At 39.6% G+C, this 19,875-nt stretch overlaps 1 protein-coding gene and 1 long non-coding RNA gene across 3 annotated transcripts in view; both read right to left on the bottom strand.

Annotated features, from left to right (window-relative positions):
- LOC120716889 (polymeric immunoglobulin receptor-like) overlaps positions 1-18,721 on the bottom strand; it is a 34,658-nt gene extending 15,937 nt beyond the window's left edge. Inside the window, exon 1 of one of the 2 annotated variants that reach the window (XM_040004584.1) lies at positions 18,519-18,721. In XM_040004584.1, the coding sequence (XP_039860518.1) occupies positions 18,519-18,555 (37 nt within the window). In that variant the 5' untranslated portion in view covers positions 18,556-18,721. Of the gene's footprint in view, positions 1-6,095; positions 9,453-18,518 lie in introns of those variants that run through there. The other variant, XM_040004585.1, reaches the window with a different exon arrangement.
- LOC120716897 lies at positions 323-2,091 on the bottom strand. The gene is made up of 3 exons (XR_005692052.1): positions 1,941-2,091; positions 1,773-1,846; positions 323-1,198 (listed from the first exon to the last, which is right to left on the bottom strand). It is a non-coding gene; the product is annotated as an uncharacterized LOC120716897 (long non-coding RNA).
- Positions 18,722-19,875: the final 1,154 nt, after the last annotated feature.

The following is a 19,875-nucleotide window of genomic DNA, read 5'->3' as shown; positions in this document are numbered from 1 at the left end:
CATAATTACCATGTTTTTCTTACACAGAAAACAACCAGTGATTTACACGTCATGAGAAAATAAACATATTGTAGTGAATCTTCTATTGTTACTCTAATAATGGTCATCCATCCATTGTGTTCCGCTTATCCTCGTCAGGGTTTGCCTGCTGGAGCCTAATAGGGCTCGAGGCAGGGTAGACCCTGGACAGGTCACCAGTCTATCGTAGGGCTAACACAGAGAGACAGACAACCATTGTCTCCATCCCCAGAATCATCAGTTAACCTAACACCCATAACTGCATGTCTTTGGACTGTGATAGGAAGCTGGAGTACCTGGAGAGAACCTGCAAACATGGGGAGAACATGCAAACGCCACACAGAAAGGCCCTGGTCAGCTGAGTCAAACCCAGGACCTTCTTGCTGTGAGGCAATAGTGCTAACCACCACGCCACCGTGTTACCATATGGCCATAATTTACAAAAGAACTTCATGTTTTCTTTAGTAGATCTTGGCAAATTCAGCGTTCTATTATTTTCATGACCAAGACAAGAAAGTATTTGTTCTTGGAGAACCTTCTGATGATTTTTCCTTTAAGTAACATATGGACTCACAAGGCGTAGTGTGAAACTGTGTTGCGTGTTTTTCTATATTTTACACTTTGCACCTCTGTGATATACTTTCCATTACAGTCCAGTGAATATATATGTTATATCCAGACACTGAAAGGGAAGGAAAGAAGTTGATTGTCCTGCTCTTCTGAAGTATGTCTGTCTTTTTGGGGGGGTACAAAACTCTGTTAACTGGAAAAGCAGTTGTGGTAATAAAAGTTTAATTAGGTAAAATAAATGAAGATGAATATAAATCAGTGTACTATTAAATGTATTATTATGTTTCGCCAGACTGTACTTTATTTTACTTTGCTTATTTAGTTAGTTCACACTCATGTTGATAATTTACATTTGGAGAATTCTACATTTTTATTTTAAAAAGAGTAGAAAGTTTTATGAACACTCTAAGGAATACTAATGAAATGAAATATATGGAACCACAGTTGTGAACTCAATTCATGTTTTTCTATTATGGAAACTTTCATTACAGTGGATTTCTTCTGTTGTGTGCATGTTTGCGTAGACCTCTTCATCTCTACCTGGATCTTCATGGTGGCTACAGGCGTGTTGCTTTTTGTAGGTCAAGACACTTTCTTGATTTTCATAAATCTAAAAAAGAATCAGCACACAGTAAGCAGAACAATGAACGACACACGTTGCAGAGACCTGGGCTGTTAGAAACATTTTGAAAAAAATGTCTATACACTGGCATTTCAGCCAAAGTAGCCTTATGCTTCCTCCAGCAAGTCAAGTTGCAGTATTAATTTATGTCCATAATCAAAATTTAGTAAACATTTTTTTAAGGAATTATAGTTAAGGGTAATAAATGTAACAGCACACAAATTCTATAATCAGTGTTCTGGAAGTGCAGCCTGTTGGTCAATAGCCACTCTTTCATGCCACAATGTAACAATGCACCATGATACACTTCCTAAAAGTGTACAGTTAATGTCACACTATGATATAGAAGTGAAAACAGGTCAAGGGAGCACTTCTCTTTTAACTCTTGTGTTCAAAACAATTAGACTACATCTTCCTATTTAATTAAATCGCCAAATAAATTTTACATATTAAAGGTTGTTTGGACTATGAGTAAAATCAGTCATTTCTTTTATTGTAATTATTTATAGTGGAGTGTGTTATAGACGCACAACTCTATTAATACTCTTTCTCTAAGACTTACTCTGCTTCCTGTTGCACCCATCACTTCCTTTGAGCTCTTTGCCTTTGGTGTATGTTTGCTCGTGGTGTCCCCAGCTTCAGAAAATACACAGCATTAGATGTGGTTATGCTAGTTTTTCATGCACATCTGAGTTTAAGGGTCTCTGTGTGTATATGAATGTAACAATACCTCTGAGACATCTGTACTTATAAACAATTACTAGAACACACATTAGCAGCAGCGCAACGGGTACTGTGTAAACCAGCGGTCTCCAACCTTTTTTGCGCCATGGACCGGTTTATGCTTGACAATATTTTCACAGACCGGCCTTTAAGGTGTCGCGGATAAATACAACAAAATAAAACTAGTACCGGTACCGAAAAAAAGAAGATTTATTCATAACACACGTGAAAAGACCCAGGAAAACCGATTTAACGATAAAAACGATAACAAAATAACGCTGAAAACCGATAAAATCCCTCAAAACCATACATTTCACACCTGAGCCTCAACTCTCGCGGCCCGGTACCAAACGACTCACGGACCGGTACCGGTCCGAGGCCCGTGGGTTGGGGACCGCTGGTGTAAACCACATAGAGTGCTGCATCTGAAAAATAGAAACCAAAACAGAACACAGTAAAATTGCACACTTTCAATAACAATCTTTCATGCACCTAACAGCAGACCCCTGGACTTGCGTAATGGTTTCATAATTTTCGGTTTATAAGTTACGTTTATAACTTAACTGTGGTTACTGGTGCACACACCCACAGATGTTTTAACATATTGGCTTGACTTACATTTACTTCATGTAACCATGAAGCCATAACCAAAACCAAATGTTAACCATAATTCATGGTATGAAATTTATTTATTTATTTATGGAAATGACTGAAAGATTAATTGGCTCTGTTTTGAGTTTTGTTCAAAAAAGAATGACTTCATATAGGGAAAAATATATATCACATATGCAGGACACCTTAAACTAGTTTTTTAATTAAGCAGCAAGGCAGAACAAAATCAAGGCTGTATCAAGACACGAGGACTAAACCCCAATTCAACCAGACCCAGATTGTCAGGGTCCTGGGTCTCCTGACCCAGCGTGTTTAGTTCTTTGTGATTTTTGTGTGAGTTATTCTATGGTTTCTAGTTTTGATCCCTTGCCCTTCATGTTTCTGTGTCTCCTCGGTTCTGTGTAAGTCTGTGTCATACTTCCTGTTTTACTTTGAAGGTCCGTGTCTTATGTGAATGTGTCCTGCTTTGCTTCCTTGTCTCGTCAGTCCTGATTTCTCCCAGCTGTGCCCTCCTTCTGTGTCTCATTCCCCTCATTACTTCCCAGTGTATTTAAACCCTGTGTTTCTCTGAGTCAGTGCCGTCCCTCAAGCTGTGTGTTTCCTCGTGTGCCTCTCTGCAAAGTGTGAGTTTATATTTTCCCAGTTTAGTTTAGTATGCTTTTCCCCTGTCAGCAAATAAAGCTGAGTTTTTTGAGTTCATCCCTCGAGTCTGAGTGCCTGCATCTTGGGTCCAACTCATGCCTGCCACACAGCGATTCATGACACAGATCTGATCCGGAATTAAAACAGGACTACAACAGTTCAAAATCAGGACTACTTAGGATTTAACCAAGCCAGAACCAGAATCAGAACTAGATGATAGCAGCACTAAAAATCATCATAGACCTGCACTACTCCACTATTTAGATTGAGAAAGGTTTATACAATTATTTAGCCTTGTTGTGCAAACAAGCCTGCATAACTTAATAAATATGAATTTGAAAAATAACAAACCTAAAAAGAAACACTAGGTACGAGATACATGAGTACCTGTGATACTTTTGGTAAACAACCATTTGACTAACATGTGTGTCTCACCTGCTCTTGTTCCATCTCTGTTCTGTCCTCATTCTCCTCTCCACCTCCCTCTCTGTTCCTCTCTCTCCCTCTTGGTGCTGACAATCAAGCCAAACACCAACATCATCAAATATACAGTTGAAACCAGATATTTATATACTCTTCAGATAAAAACACAAACACTTTTTTAATTGTAACATCAAATCAGACTAAATTTTTTAGGTTGATAAATATAAAAAACATTCGTTAACTTTAAGAGTAAAGAGAGAAACTATCTGTATTTCTTAATTGTAAATGGCACCAAATTGTATTCAAAATTGCGCCACACTTATGGAGCTCCACAATTCTGTTCCTGGTGTTTTGGTTGACAATTCTTGATTTTCCCATTTCAAAGAAACAGGCTCTGTGTTTTGCCTTATATGCATCCACAGCTGTGCCACCAATTTACTCACATGGACTCTACTAACCTATCAGAAGCTTCTTCAGCTCAGAATGGAATCGTCTGGAGTTTCTTATTAATTAACAATAAACTTAGTGTACATGTACTCCTAAATTTGATGAAAGTGATAAAAAATAGACCGCTCTGTCTCTCTTTATTCTGACATTTAACTAATTCAAAAGATATTTCAATATTTATTTATCCAAGACAGAACAAGTTTCCTCTAAATTGATGTTGTACAGTAAAAAAATTTTTTTTATAGTGTTTTACATAAAGTGTGTGTAAATATCTGGTTTAAACTGTGAATATACTGCTGTGTATTGAAGTTCCTCTTGTTTTGCATAGAAATATACTGAACAACATACAAAGCATAATATATAAAATAACATCTACCAGAGTTTTTTCTTTGAAAGAAGCCCCTTATGTCCATTCTTGTATATCAATACATTACTGAAACCGATTTATTTAGCCGTGGAGGGTAACAACTGAAAATATGAAATAAACATACATATAAGCTAAGACTCCAAAAAAACAGCATTGTTGTTGTTCGGCTTTTCATTTCGCCATTTGTTGATTCACTTGAAGAACAACTAATGTAATATGGGTCAAGTGATCAGTTTGATATCAATCTTTCGTGATACACCGTCATATTTACATTATTTTTACAGTACGAATGATTTGCTTTGGTACCTGGTCAAACTTCAGTTCTCCTCTGTCTGCCTCACTGCGCTTCTCCAACAGCGCACTCGCAGGTAGCAGCTCCCCCTGCCCCCTCGCTCAGTCGCTTAGTGCCTGAGCTCGGATCATACCAATATTAGGGGGGATTTACGCACAGTCGTAAATTCGTCCATTTTGTTTGGTGTCAGAGGTGATCAGTGCCTGCTGCAGACATGTGGAGGGCCGGTTTCCTCTGCAGATGTACTTTAGACTGTTCTGGTACTGAGACTCATACGGACAACTGACAGACTCAGAGTATCCCTCATAACTTTGAACTTTGGTCACAGTGTCACAGCAGCTGTCTGTCAAGAAGGTAAACAACACCAGAAGCGTTACAGCCAAAAAATGGTTATATATAAAGAACAAGAGTTTTATATTCAACTCATTGTTTTAAGGTCTTTCACTTGCTTCACATACATGCTTATATGAGGGTTTAAATATATTTACTTTTTGCATTTATTATTTTATCTCCTCATTAGTCACTGATTTAATGTCTTTTGCATCATGCAGTACTTATATGAGCGTTTACTGTTTGCATTTATTATTTTATCTACTCGGGAGTGTTTTATGTCTTATTGTTACTGGTCTGTACATGTTTATCCATCGGGCTTAAGCACTGAGATGTCAGCATAGGATCTTAAGATTGATTGTACTAAACTGAACCAATGAGTATTGAGTTAAACTACAGTTAAACAGTATGTTGATGCTACAGCAGAAAAAGCTGGTAATGGCAGTACGTTTAACTTTCTTTATATAATTTTTAATCACTTTAAATGGACAACTCAACTTGTCCATGTCTTTATTTATCTGGTACTAATTTCAGCTCGATTTCAGTGTAGATATCTATTCCAAATATGGTCACTCCACACCAGTATTTCCCAACATCCACAGAATGAAGATCAGAGATGGTCGTTGTGAAGATTCGTGCTGTTTTGTCATCATGGATCCTGTATTTATTTTTCGAGGAGTTTGATGTTGTGATAAGAACATCGCCACTACCACAGTCATTCTTACACAGGTACTTTTCATAAGATTCATAACCCTCATCATAAGAGCAGGAAACGTTAACCTCTCTCCCCACATATCCAGTCACATGGATCACCCCTACTGCGCTGGTCACACATTTCAGAGCAACTGTAAAGATAATGTGAAAATGTGTTTTATTTGAAGCAACGTTAGAGCTGTAAAAAGAAATCAGATGACCAGGACAGCCATCTAAGTTTTCATAACTGGTCCTGCATACTGCTCCTTAATACTAAAAGAGATAAATCTACTGTTTAATCTACATCTGCCTTTGACCTTTACATGTTTAATTATTTATTCATTTAAAATACTTACTGCAGATGATGAAAAGCAGGTTTTGGAGGCTCCACATCTTTGCTTTGGCTGATTGAAATTTAAGATTTGAAAATGTTAAGCAGACACTGTGGTCTTTTACAGCAATGAGAAGGGACGTGCAGAGCTGAACTATCAGTACAGAGGGGATGGCGCTTTCTTCGATGTCTCTTCCTCTAAATGTATTTTAGTAATTTGTAAAATAGCTGACATAGGCCATCTAGTGGTGAAAGAAGTATTTAGAAGTTAGAAGTGTTAAGAACAGCACTGCCAATAAAAGAGTTAGGAGATTTAGGAAATTGTACCTATAAAGCTTTCACTGCAGAAAAACAACTCAGAGGTTTTGTGTTTCATCCTGTTGACATTAAGCATGCATTAATATAAAAGCATCATTAATCGTCTGATTTTGTTCTAGTCCCAAAGCTTGAATCTAATGACGACAAGTTAAAAAAAAAATCGTCTTCAACTTGGGGCCTGCACAGATACTTTAATAAAGACTGAACTAAGACGAACCAGTTATCCCATTATTAATTAGCTCAAAATTAGAGTTAAACGGTTATTTGATTCTGCAGCAGAAAAAAAACAGATAATCTTTTACCACTGTTTATAGACATGCAAACTGAAGTCTTTGTCTTTAACTAAATATTTTTTTTAATTTTACTAACTTTCAATATACAATGGAATTTTGCCCAATCTCTCTTTAATGTCCAAAAGGGTAGGGTGTGTATGGGATTTCCCATGCACCCCTGAATGCACCGTAGGTGTGCATGTCCGCAGCTTCAGCTCAGAGATAAACAGCCGCCGAACAACTGACAGTGCGATCATAAGACCGTAAATTTGATGTTGTATTTCACTCAGTTATGTTTGTGTTTAGCCATGAGTGTATTTGATGACTTATCAGCAGTTTTTTCTGCTTCTGTTAAAATGAGGTTATGCATAAATGGCAGTTCGCTAGCAAAAGATTTAATTCCTAACTAGCTTCTAGCAGAGAGGTTTGTTGTTATTGTGTTGTTGTTGTTTCACAGGATAACCTGCAAAGGCCGTAACAATGATAATTCTCATTAGATATAGGCAAAGGCAGCTCTGGCCCTTTTTAAAAACACCTTCATCGTTATTATCTTGGGTGTCTGTAGTACTCAACCACCTCAAAATCTGTTCCCCTGATGATGACAAGGAAGGAAGCAGGAACCTGGTGGTTTTTAATGTTACACAGTTCTTTACAGTAAGCTAGTTGTTTTTGTACATTTTTAATTAATAACAAACACAGATAATACATTTTCTCAGATTGTTATCCTGAGAAATCATGAGGCAATTTTATATAATATACTGCAATTTTTATTAAACATACACTAAGCTGCTTGCAAATAAAATGCATTTAGTAGATTTGAAAAATGTGGTATATCAAAAAGTTTTGAAAGAGCCAATTGAGCCAATAAGCTTACACAGAGAAGCTTATTTTACAGAACAACAAAATAAGACAGCCAAAAGCCTGGAGAGCTTTATATTAATTAATAAACAGTTCAGCATCATTGCTCAAACAGAACAGGTGCATTGTGTCATTACCATGATTTTCTTATGTAGGACTGATGTTAACATGAAAAAGACACAGTGGTACAAATTAGTAAACAGCCCAATAACACGGGGTTTTTGCCATCTTGGTGTTTAGAAAGCAGATAGACAAAGGGACTAGTTATGCAAACAAGCACTCATTTGTTAACAACCTGTGACTGACAGGTCATTAGGATATATGCATATCGTAGGTAATCTTCTATTCCTACTCTATTAATCAGTGTTAAACGAATACATCACCAGCAGGGGGCTCACTGTGAAACACTAACCAGTAATATTGCACTTAAAGGAAGATAATTTATACGATATGAAAGTTTTGTCAAATGTTCAAGTTGAAAGTTTTGTGGATGTTTCTGTGTATCATGAACATTTTACCTTTCACTGCTGTATTTTTGACTCCAAATGTCTAAAACTGACATTTTCAGCAAAGTGGGGACTTCTTTAAATAGTTCAAAACAATAAACAAAACAAAAAACTAATATATAAAATTGAATAAATGTACTGTTTTATAACTGTATGTAAACAAATTTGATTGTGTTGCACTTTTGTATTTGTTCACTTAAAAATCATGTGAAATTTTGCATTATTTGGTTTTCACATTAAAAAAACAGCAGATATTTTTATGAACACTAAGCAATTAAAAGCAAAGCTAGTAACTACAGATGCAAGTGCTACTTCCAGTTAGGTCCATTTATAATTGTTTTTATACCTCTTTGCCAGAACATATTCTAATTATAGTTATACAGTGGACATGGACATAATGTGTAGACTCTCAGCTTTCATTTGAGGGTATCCACAGTCAAATTGAATAAAGAGTTTTGGAGTTTCAGCTTCTTAACATGTGCCAACCGCTTTATAAAGGGACCAGAAGTAACTGGACAACAAAAAGGCTGTTTCATGGGCAGGTGTGGGCACTTCCTGTATTATGTCATTATTAATTAAGCAGATAAAGGGCTTGGAGTTGATTTGATGTGTCATGCTTGCATTTGGAATATTTTGCTGTGAACAAACAACATGCATCCAAAGGAGTTCTCCATGCAGGTGAAAAAAGCCATCCTTAAGCTGAGAAAACAGAAAAACCCATCTGAGAAATTGCTTCAATATTTGGAGTGATAAAATCTAGTTTGGTACATCCTGAGAAAGAAAGAAAGAAAGAAAGCACTGGTAAACTCAGTAATGCAAAAAGACCTGGATGTCCATGGAAGACAACTTTGGTAGATGATCGCAGAATCATTTCATGGTGAAGAGAAACCCGTTTACAACAGCCAACCAAGTGACAGCACTCTTCAGTTACGTAGGTGTATCGATATCCAAGTCTACGCTGGCGTGGAGTGGCTTATGATCCAAAGCATTCCACATCTTCTGTAAAACACGGCAGAGGCAGTGTGCTTGGGCGTGCATGACTGCCAGTGGCACTGGGACACTAGTGTTTATTAATGATGTGACACAGGACAGAAGCAGCCAATGGAATTCTGAGGTGTTCAGACATACTGTCTGCTCAAATCAGGCCAAATGCAGTCAAATTGATTGGGCAGATGGACTTGTACAGATGGACAATGACCTAAAACATACAGACAAAGCAACCCAGGAGTTTATTAAACCAAAGATGTGGAATATTTTTGAATGGCCGAGTGGGTGACCTGATGTTAACCCAAGTGGGCGTGCATTTTATTTGTTAAAGACTAAAAGAAGGAAACCCAGCACCTGGTGATGTCCATGAGTTCAAGACTTGGGGCTGTAATTGCCAGCAAAGGGCAATTACAGCCATCATGTATTAGAAATTAACATTTTATTTTCACCTATTTAATTTGTCCAATTACTTTTGAGTCTCTTCAGCTGCATCTGAGTTGTTTCATTTGAAGGACCAAAATGAGAAAATAGTTGTCTCTGTCCAAATATTTATGGACTGAACTGTATCTTCTGTTGGGTTTATGGAAATTTTCATTGCAGTAGATTTATTCACTTGCGGTCAAGTTTTCGTAGTGTACTTCTACATCTACTTCTTCATAGACGTTACTGGTGCTTTGGTCATTGGAGGTCACCACACCTTGATTTTTATAAATCTAAAAAAGAATCAAGACACATTAAACAGAACAAATGAATGACACGTGTTGCAGAGAATTGAGTTGTGGACACATTTAGAAATGTTCTACAATTACACTAAAGCCAGTAGAAGTATTTCCTTATGGTTGTACACCTTAACAGTGAGTCAAGTTGTAGTGTAGACGTAGGGGTGGGTTTTGATTATAATTTTTTCCAATTAAAGTCGATTCTAGCTTGAATAACGCGATATTGATTCATTAAAATCCTGAATCGATTTTTAAGTATAAATTTATTTTGCCCGAAACGCCAGAATCTCAGGTTGAACCTCAGAAAAATTTCGACAACCACCAAACAGCTAAAACAGTAAATGAGAGCAGGTACACAGATTCTGCACAAAGACGTTAAGGACCCGCCGATGCATCAGAATCAGTGAGATGTCGGCTTCCTCACCCGATGGCACGTACATGCTGCATAAAGCCGACAGCTCACTGATTCCGATGCGTCGGGTCTGCGCTTTGTGTTTATGTCTTTTTTTGTGCTACATTCTGAAACTGCAGGTTTTTGTCTCTCTCCAACCAAAATTGACGGAACCAGGAGCAAAACAAGATGCAAACTGGCTTCAGATTTTCGCTTCACATGAACGTCATGAATTCCCTCTTACTTTGTCTCCACCACGATAAAATCACACTTCAAGCACAGCTCTCTCTCTCTCTCTCAGTATATTTCAAGAACAGTTTCCCATCTCAAATATCTGCTTTTTGCATTATTTGCTTGCTTATTACCCACCGTTGTGTACAGTGCTGTCGGCTGCTGTTTTTTTTATTTATTTTTCTAACTTAAATTACTTCTGACAAAAAAAGCCTCACTTCTGGTGGTCAATACTGAAGAAATGTAAACTTTTTCAAATTATGCAAAATTGAAAAACACTTAGCTGTGTCTCTAATAGAGCCTCTGTAACTTTGCTCTGCTTCACTTCAGCAGCATCAGGTAATGTTCATATGTTGAGTCATGGTTTTCTTCAGTTTTTGTTCTACTGCAGAATATTTTTAAGGTTATCTGCTATAAAAAGCCAGGCCAGGAAAATCTCCTTCAAGGTTTTCTGTGTTTTATCCTCAGTTACTTTGAGACAAAGGCATCTGCTGTGATGCTTACACCTTTGATAAAGTTTCACAAGTGTCAATTTTATTTTTATAGATATAAAAATATGGATATGTACTGATAAGTGATCAGAATTATAATATTTCTGACTGAGGCAAAATTTCCCATCGAATTGAATCGTGGATCAAATCGAATCGTGGATCAAATCGAATCGTGGATCAAATCAAATAAGGACCTTATGAATTGGAATCGAATCGATTCTAGAAATCAGTGACGATACCCAGCCCTATGTACACGTCTGTCCTTGAGATTGTTTCTTTCCTACCTCTCCCAGGCTTGTTCCATAATGTGTCACTTTCATTGAATTTACTGATCTCACTCCAGTTCTTGACATTTTGAAATCCTGTAATAACTTTCTACATCTAAAAGTATTTTTCTCAAGTCTAAACAGATTTGCTGAAGTTTTTGAACTGTTTGTAAACTGGAACATAACCCAGAGTTTTAACCACATCCTTGCATAGCAGCAGTTCTATGGCTGAATGAAAAAGGTCAGTTTTTAATAGGGCTTATTATACTGACTATGATAGTCACAATTGTTGTCTTGTGTGGAAAAATATGCCACCCAGTGGACACTACAATTCAATGGTCACATGAAGACTTTACACTTTAGTTTTCTTACTTCACTTTGTGCTGCACCAATCACCTTCTTTGAACTCTTTTTCCTAGATGCATTTCTCCGCAGGGAGAGAACAGCTTCTGAAAACACACAGCATTAAATATGGTTATGCTGTATTTGCATGCACATTTGAGTGTAAGGGTCTCTCTGTGCATATGAATGTAAAAGATACCTTCAATCCTGGAATGTCTGTACTTATAAACAAGAACGAGGATACATATCAAAAGCAGTACAAGGGGTATCACATAGAGTGCTGAAAAACAAACAAACAAAAACTATTGTTCTCATAACACAGAAGTATACGTTAACAGTCATACATATATAATATATCTTTAAGTTATTTACCTGTGCTTGTTTTCCCCAGAGTGCTCTGTGGAAAGACTGCAAGAGAAAATAACTATAAGTGCTCTTAGCAACGTTATATTAACACAGACTTTAATACAATGGTTTTAGAGTACCTCCGAGGAGGACTAAAAGACTCCAGGTCTCTTTTATCCCTACTGCGTCTTGTCTCCTTAATGGCAAATAATTGTCCTTGAACTTTCTATCATTATTATTGTTATTATTATTTTATAGTATTGTTCTGTTTATTTTTATCCTCCTGCTGCTAAACTAATTTCCCCTTGTGGGACAATAAAGAAATTGAATTGAATTGAATTGAATTGAATGGCAGGAGATGATAAACTAAAAATGTATCACGTGCCGCTCACTCTTTCCTTCCTGTCTCATTATGTAGAAAGAATTTCATTATTATCTTTAGTATGTAGCAGGTCAAATCTACTTATAACATATGAAATATAGACTGGGGAAAATAATTATTTGATCCTCTGCAATATCCAAATGAACAGAATCCACTTTTTGGGATATGGATTCAATTGTTTCGTATTCCGAGGTAAGCTGAGGTAGCATGTGGGGATCTAGCCTGGGGGACCCTTACTAGATACATGCCCTTGTGAGGATAAAAGCAATGACTGCAAAAGAAGTCTGCAACATTTTTCGCTCACAGTTTAAAGTAAATAAATAAATAACCCAAAACCTTGCAAATCCTGTTGGTGTAAATACTCTATTTTTCATTACTTTTGATGCTACCTTTCTTTACTCATCATTAAACAGAAACTATCAATTATTGAGCCAACCAAGCCCATACAATGAAAGCAGTTTGTCAAAGAAACTTATTGTACCGAACAACCTCTGCACTAATTAGTTGATTAACAGTTCAGCATAACTGCTTAAAAACACAGCTACATACAGGTGAATGGTGTCATTACCATGATTTTTTTTAACGAGAGTAGTACAAAACTATAAAAAGTCCAATCACACAGGGTTTTTTGCCATGTAGGTGTTTTTAAACCAGATACACAAAGGAACTACTTATGCAAACAAGGACTCTGAGCACTCATTTATTAACAACCTGTGACTGACAGTTTGTTAGGAAATAAACACAATGTGGATAACCTTCTAGTCCTACTCTTATAATCAATGTTACACTAATACATCACCAGCAGGGGGCTCACTGTGACAGACTATCCAGCAATACGGCAGGTAAGGGAAGGAAATTGATTTTCTTGGCTTCTCTGAAGGATATCCGTCAAAGGCGAGTGCTGGGCTGTTTACACATTACACATTTCTGTGTATTATGGCCCTTTTACTTTTCACTGCTCTATTTTTCAATCCAAATGTCCTAAACTGACACCCTAACAAAGTAGGAAACAATTATTTGTTCCCCTGCTAAATTTGCTCACTTATAAAGAAATGAACAGTCTCCAATTGTTTAATAGTTCCATTTTAATTAACCAAAAATGCTAAAAAGACTAAGTCTGAGGTTAGGAAATTTAACTAAAAATCTAAATAAACATAATACAAAATCTTAAATTTTATCTATCTATCTATCTATCTATCTATCTATCTATCTATCTATCTATCTATCTATCTATCTATCTATCTATCTGTCTGTATATATATATATATATGTATATGTATGTATATATGTATATGTATATATATAAACACCAAGCACGCCCCTGCGGGCGGTTTATCCTTCAAGCTCGGGTCCTCTACCAGAGGCCTGGGAGCTTGAGGGTCCTGCGCAGTATCTTAGCTGTTCCCAGGACTGCGCTCTTCTGGACAGAGATCTCCGATGTTGTTCCCGGGATCTGCTGGAGCCACTCGCCTAGTTTGGGAGTCACCGCACCTAGTGCTCCGATTACCACGGGGACCACTGTTACCTTCACCCTCCACATCCTCTCGAGCTCTTCTCTGAGCCCTTGGTATTTCTCCAGCTTCTCGTGTTCCTTCTTCCTGATATTGCTGTCATTCGGAACTGCTACATCGATCACTACGGCTGTCTTCTTCTGTTTGTCTACCACCACTATGTCCAGTTGGTTAGCCACCACCATTTTGTCCGTCTGTATCTGGAAGTCCCACAGGATCTTAGCTCGGTCATTCTCCACCACCCTTGGGGGCATCTCCCATTTTGACCTTGGGACTTCCAGGTTATACTCGGCACAGATGTTCCTGTACACTATGCCGGCCACTTGGTTATGGCGTTCCATGTATGCCTTGCCTGCTAGCATCTTGCACCCTGCTGTTATGTGCTGGATTGTCTCTGGGGCATCTTTACACAGCCTGCACCTGGGGTCTTGCCTGGTGTGATGGACCCCAGCCTCTATGGATCTTGTACTCAGAGCTTGTTCTTGTGCTGCCATGATTAGTGCCTCTGTGCTGTCTTTCAGTCCAGCTTTGTCCAGCCACTGGTAGGATTTCTGGATATCAGCCACCTCCTCTATCTGCCAGTGGTACATACCGTGCAGGGCCCTGTCCTTCCATGATGGTTCCTCGTCTCCCTCCTCTTTCTTGGGTTTCTGCTGCCTGAGGTATTCACTGAGCACTCGGTCAGTTGGGGCCATCTTCCCAATGTATTCTTGGATGTTTGTTGTCTCATCCTGGACTGTGGTGCTGACACTCACCAGTCCCCGGCCCCCTTCCTTCCACTTAGCGTACAGCTTCAGGGTGCAGGACTTGGGGTGAAACCCTCCATGCATGGTAAGGAGCTTTCTTGTCTTTATGTCAGTGGCTTCTATCTCCTCCTTTGGCCAGCCTATTACCCCAGCAGGGTACCTGATCACAGGGCAGGGTGTAGGTGTTGATGGCCCGGATCTTGTTCTTACCATTCAGCTGACTCCTCAGGACTTGCCTGACCCTCTGCAGGTACTTGGTGGTTGCAGCCTTTCTAGCGGCCTCTTCATGGTTCCCATTTGCCTGCGGGATCCCCAGGTACTTGTAATTGTCCTCTATGTCTGCAATGTTGCCTTCTGGTAGTTCAATCCCCTCAGTTCTGACTACCTTCCCTCTCTTTGTTACCATCCGACTACACTTCTCCAGTCCGAATGACATTCCAATGTCATTGCTGTATAGCCTGGTAGTGTTGATCAGTGAATCAATGTCTCGTTCACTCTTGGCATACAGCTTGATGTCATCATGTACAGGAGGTGGCTGACAACTGCTCTAATTCCGTAGTCGGTATCCGTAGCCAGTCTTGTTAATGATCTCACTGAGGGGGTTCAGGCCTATGCAGAACAGCAGTGGGGACAGAGCATCTCCTTGGTAGATCCCGCACTTGATGGTGACTTGTGCTATGGGCTTGGAGTTGGCCTCTAGTGTTGTACGCCACATCCCCATTGAGTTCCTGATGAAGGCTCTTAGGGTCCTGTTGATCTTGTACAATTCTAAGCATTCCAGTATCCAGCTGTGGGGCATTGAGTCATAGGCCTTCTTGTAATCAATCCAGGCAGTGCACAGGTTGGTCAGTCTGGTCTTGCAGTCTCGGCTGACTGTTCTGTCTACCAGTAGCTGGTGTTTTGCGCCTCTGGTATTCTTGCCAATCCCTTTCTGTGCCCCACTCATGTATTGACCCATGTGCCTGTTCATCTTAGCCGATATGATGCCTGACAGGAGCTTCCATGTGGTACTGAGGCAGGTTATTGGTCGGTAGTTGGATGGGACCGGTCCCTTCTTGGGGTCCTTGGGGATCAGGACCGTTCGACCTTCGGTTAGCCATTCCGGGTGTCTCTCGTTAACTAGCAGCTGGTTCATTTGTGCTGCCAGACGCTCGTGGAGTGCAGTCAGCTTCTTCAGCCAGTAGGCGTGAACCATGTCGGGCCCTGGTGCTGTCCAACTCTTCATACTGGAGACCCTTTCTTGGATATCTGCCACTGTGATGGTTACTGGACCCTGTTCAGGGAGGTCGCTATGGTCTGCCCTCAGATCCACTAGCCACTGAGCATTGCCGTTATGGGTTGCGTCCTTCTCCCATATGCTCTTCCAGTATTGCTCCGTCTCCAGCCTTGGTGGTGCTGTTCTCTTATTATTATTGTTCCCTTGCCACTGAGAGTACACCTTTGCTGGTTCTGTGGAGAACAGCTGGTTTATTCTCCTGCCTTCTATCTCTCTGGTGTACCTCCTCAAGCGGCTGGCCAAGGCTGTGAGTCTTTTCTTGGCAGTTTCCAAGGCCTCAGGTATGGACAGTTTGCTGTATTTCTTATGCACCTTCTTTGCCGCACCTTTCTGCAACTCCGTTAGTTGGCTAACCTCCCTCCGTGCTACTTTGATCTTGCCCTCTAGCCTCCTTCTCCATGGAGGGTACTGCCCCTTGTGGCTGTTCAACTTGTAGCCAAGCATCTCACTGATCACTGCTGCCGTATTGTAGATCAGCTTGTTAGTGTCGGTAATCGTGGTTGTAGGTATCATCCGTAGTGCTGCATTAACATCATCTAGCAGACCTTCTGAAGGTACTTCACGTAATCTTGGTAACCAGCTACGGGGGATCCAGGTTTCAAGCTTGGCCATGATCCTATTTTTCAGGTCAGTTGCTCGCGCACTCAACGATCCTTCTCCTATCGCACTTGGGGCTATGTACCCAATCTCGGGTAGGGGTGATGATATCTCCCCCCTGACCTGGCGTCCTGACTCCTCCTTGCCGTAGCATTTATGTTGTACCTCGTCAATCTCTAGCTGTGATAGCAGTCCCTTCTTTCGAATGTTGGAACACTGAGCTACTAGTTGTTTCACCATCATTGTGGATGTTGGGTATCGAAGAATCCATAGGTCCCTCATCCTATTCGTGTAGCCCCTTCCGCCAGGGTTACTTGCGTAGTAGCATTCCAACAACGCCCTGTTTTCGTCTCTTGCCCACCGATGCCTTCTTGTTCCAGTAGCCCACTTCTTTGGAGACCAGAATATGTATGTATATGTATGTATATATATATATATATATATGTTGAGTAAGAGGCAGCAAAAAGTTTTGGTAGTGATTTACCAGCAGTAGTAAGTAAGGCTCAGTTGTTGTTGTTGTTTTTTTTTTTTGTTTATTTATTTATTTTATTTTTTGGGTGGGGAGCACTGGACTAACCATTTTTATTAGATCAAACCTCAGACAAATGAATGATCACCTACTCTCTGTTTCCATAATGGAGCACAAACAAACACATATCCTACAAACACATTTACTGTATTATCATAGCGTGTACAAAAGTGTATAACATACCTGACAACTGAATCTTGGTGTAGTTTCCAACTCTCCACTGTGAGTCTGACCCACACCAGTATGTCCCAGCATCAGCTGCTTCCACCTTTGAGATTATCACCAAGAAAGAGCTGGAAGAAACATCTTGTAGTGTGAATCTGCTTTGATTCTTTAGCATATCTGTGCAGCTGTTGTGCTGGTCTCCTTTACAGAGGAACTTCCTGTTATCCCGGTGTTGTGAAGGATAAATGCACTGCAAAGTTAGTGGATGCCCCACAGTACCATTTATTTTAGTTGATTTGACACAGCAGAACTCTGTATGAATGAAAGAAAAAGGTTATTTCAGAATTATCAGATATTCAACTGATGTAATTAAATACACAGTAGCTTTGACTGCTCACCCTCAACTTCCAACAGAACTGCAGAGAAAACATCATGGTCAAAGTTTCTTTGGACACCACAAAGGTAATACCCTGAATCCTCTTGGCTCAAACTGGTGATGTTCACTGTAAATTTTTTTAACATTTTATCATCATCAAGTCTGAATCGTCCATTTTCCTTGTTGTCAGAGGTGATTAGTGCCTGCTGAAGACATGTGGAGGGCCGGTTTCCTCTGCAGATGTACTTCAGGCTGTTGTGGTACTGACGCTCATACGGACAATTAATGGATACTGAATATCCCTGATAATTCAGAATTTTGGTCACAGTATCACAGCAGTGGTCTGTCAACAGGGGTAAAAGCATCAGAAGACATGTTACACAAACAGCTGTATATAAAAGTTAAGGATTTCATATTCAACTCAAGTTTACATTTCTAAACTTGTGACTATTTTCCATCATTTGATGCTCATATAGTGGTTTAAATTTTACAGCAGAGAAACAGATAATGCTGAACAAACAGAAACTATCTATGAATTCCTTATCTTTAACTGTAACTCACTTTCAGTGTGCAAAAGAAGTCTTTGTTTACCTTTTACTAATTTCAGCTCGACTTCAGTGTAAATATCTTTTCCAGTTCTAGTCACCCCACACCAGTATTTTCCAGCATCCGCAGAATGAAGATCAGAGATGGTTGTTGTGAAGATTCGTGCTATTTTGTCATCATGGATCCTGTATTTATTTTTCCTTGATTCCGATGTTGTAACAAGAACATCACTGTCACCACAGTCATTCTTACACAGGTACTTCTCATAAGACTCGTAACCCTCATCATAGGAACAGGAAACGTTAACCGCACTCCCCACATTTCCAGTTACATGGATCACCTCTTCTGCACTGGTCACACACCTCAGAGCAACTGGAAAAAGAATGTGAAACGTTTTTTTGTGTGTATTTTCTTTGTGGTCATCATGCGAGATTTCATACTAACAATGTTAATGCTGTATAACGAAATTACCAAGACTGAAAAAGCGTTTGGCCTACTGTTCTTCTAAATTACTAGAAGAGATAGATGTACTACTTGGTCTACATCAGCCTTTGATCTTTATATTTTAGTTATTTACCAGTTTAAACAACTTACTGCAAAAGGTGAACAGCAGGTTTTGAAGTCTCCTCATCTTTGCTTTAGTTTGTCCAAATAGAGTCTTGACAGGAAATTTTCTCAGGTTTAAAAAAAATGATGGGAACAATAGGCGTTATTTAATGCCATAGTAATGTGAAGGGAGGGGTAGGGCTGGACCATCAACACAGATGGAGCATTCTTAGTTGGGTTTCTGAAATAGCTGACATATGCCATCTAGTGGTTAAAGAAGTTTTCACAAGCTTTCCATAATAGCATAGAATAGAATAGAATAGTAGTGGCTGTGTGACCAAGCCCTGTATTGTCATTGTACATGTACAATGAAATTGTGTGTGTGTTCCACACCTGCCGGAATAAAAAATAAATAGTAGACAGCAGGAATCCCTTTTTAAAGAGAAAGCTATTAAAACAAACTACCACTCTATTGCTAAGTAAAAGACAGAGACAAAAAATTAATAAAAGTTAAAATATGAAGAAAAAAGCAGGAGCAACTGAAACAGGCTGCATGCTGGTTGACATATGCGTGCTGCACAAAGAAGCTGGAGGTGTAGGACCCGATTTACCTGAAGCTCCAACCAGAGGGCAGGGGGTCAAACAGGTGGTATGCAGGTTGCAAGGGGTCACCTGTGATGGTCCTGGTTTTCCTGAGACAGGAGGAGTTGGTGATGGCCTCCAGGGGTGGCAGAGGGCAGCCACCCCTGGTGCCTTCCTGTTCTCAGTTGTGGCCCCTGCGTGCCAAACACACAGGGAGTAGGAGAGCACACTGAATCGGACTGATTGATGCCAGTTGGTGAGCAAGTCTTTGATCCAGGAGAATTTCACAGGGAGAATCTGAGGGTGGTCCAGTTTGGCATTATGGCATAGGTGTCAAACTCTGGCCCGTGGGCCAAATTTGGCCCGCAGCCTAATTACATTTGGCCCGCGAAGCCATACCAAATTACTATTAGAGCTGGCCTACTGGTATTATACAGCTAATATATATATTGTTTAGTATTAAGCTTTGCTTGTTCCATATTCAGTTTTTCAGCAAAACGTGTTTGAGTTCATAAGAAAAGATTCATTCTTATATCTGGAGGAATAAATATATTTCAATAAATATTAATGTTAGCCCGCGACTTTGTTCCAGTTTTGAATTTTGGCCCACTGTGTATTTGAGTTTGACACCCCTGCATTATGGTGTTGAATGTCAAGCTGTAGTCCAGGAAGAGCAGACAGACTGAGACTATGAGTAAGCACTTGCAGATAGTAGGAAGGAAAACCTTCCTTTTAACAGGAAGAAACCTTCTGTAGAACCAGATTCAGGCAGCCACCTACTGCGACTGGTTGGGGTGAGAGGAGGAAGACAGGACAAATGCAC

Source organism: Simochromis diagramma, unplaced genomic scaffold, assembly GCF_900408965.1.
Source record: "Simochromis diagramma unplaced genomic scaffold, fSimDia1.1 OVJJ01000487.1, whole genome shotgun sequence".
NCBI lineage: Eukaryota > Metazoa > Chordata > Actinopteri > Cichliformes > Cichlidae > Simochromis > Simochromis diagramma.
Note: the sequence above shows the minus strand (reverse complement) of the source record. Positions and strands in the feature narration are given on the sequence as shown.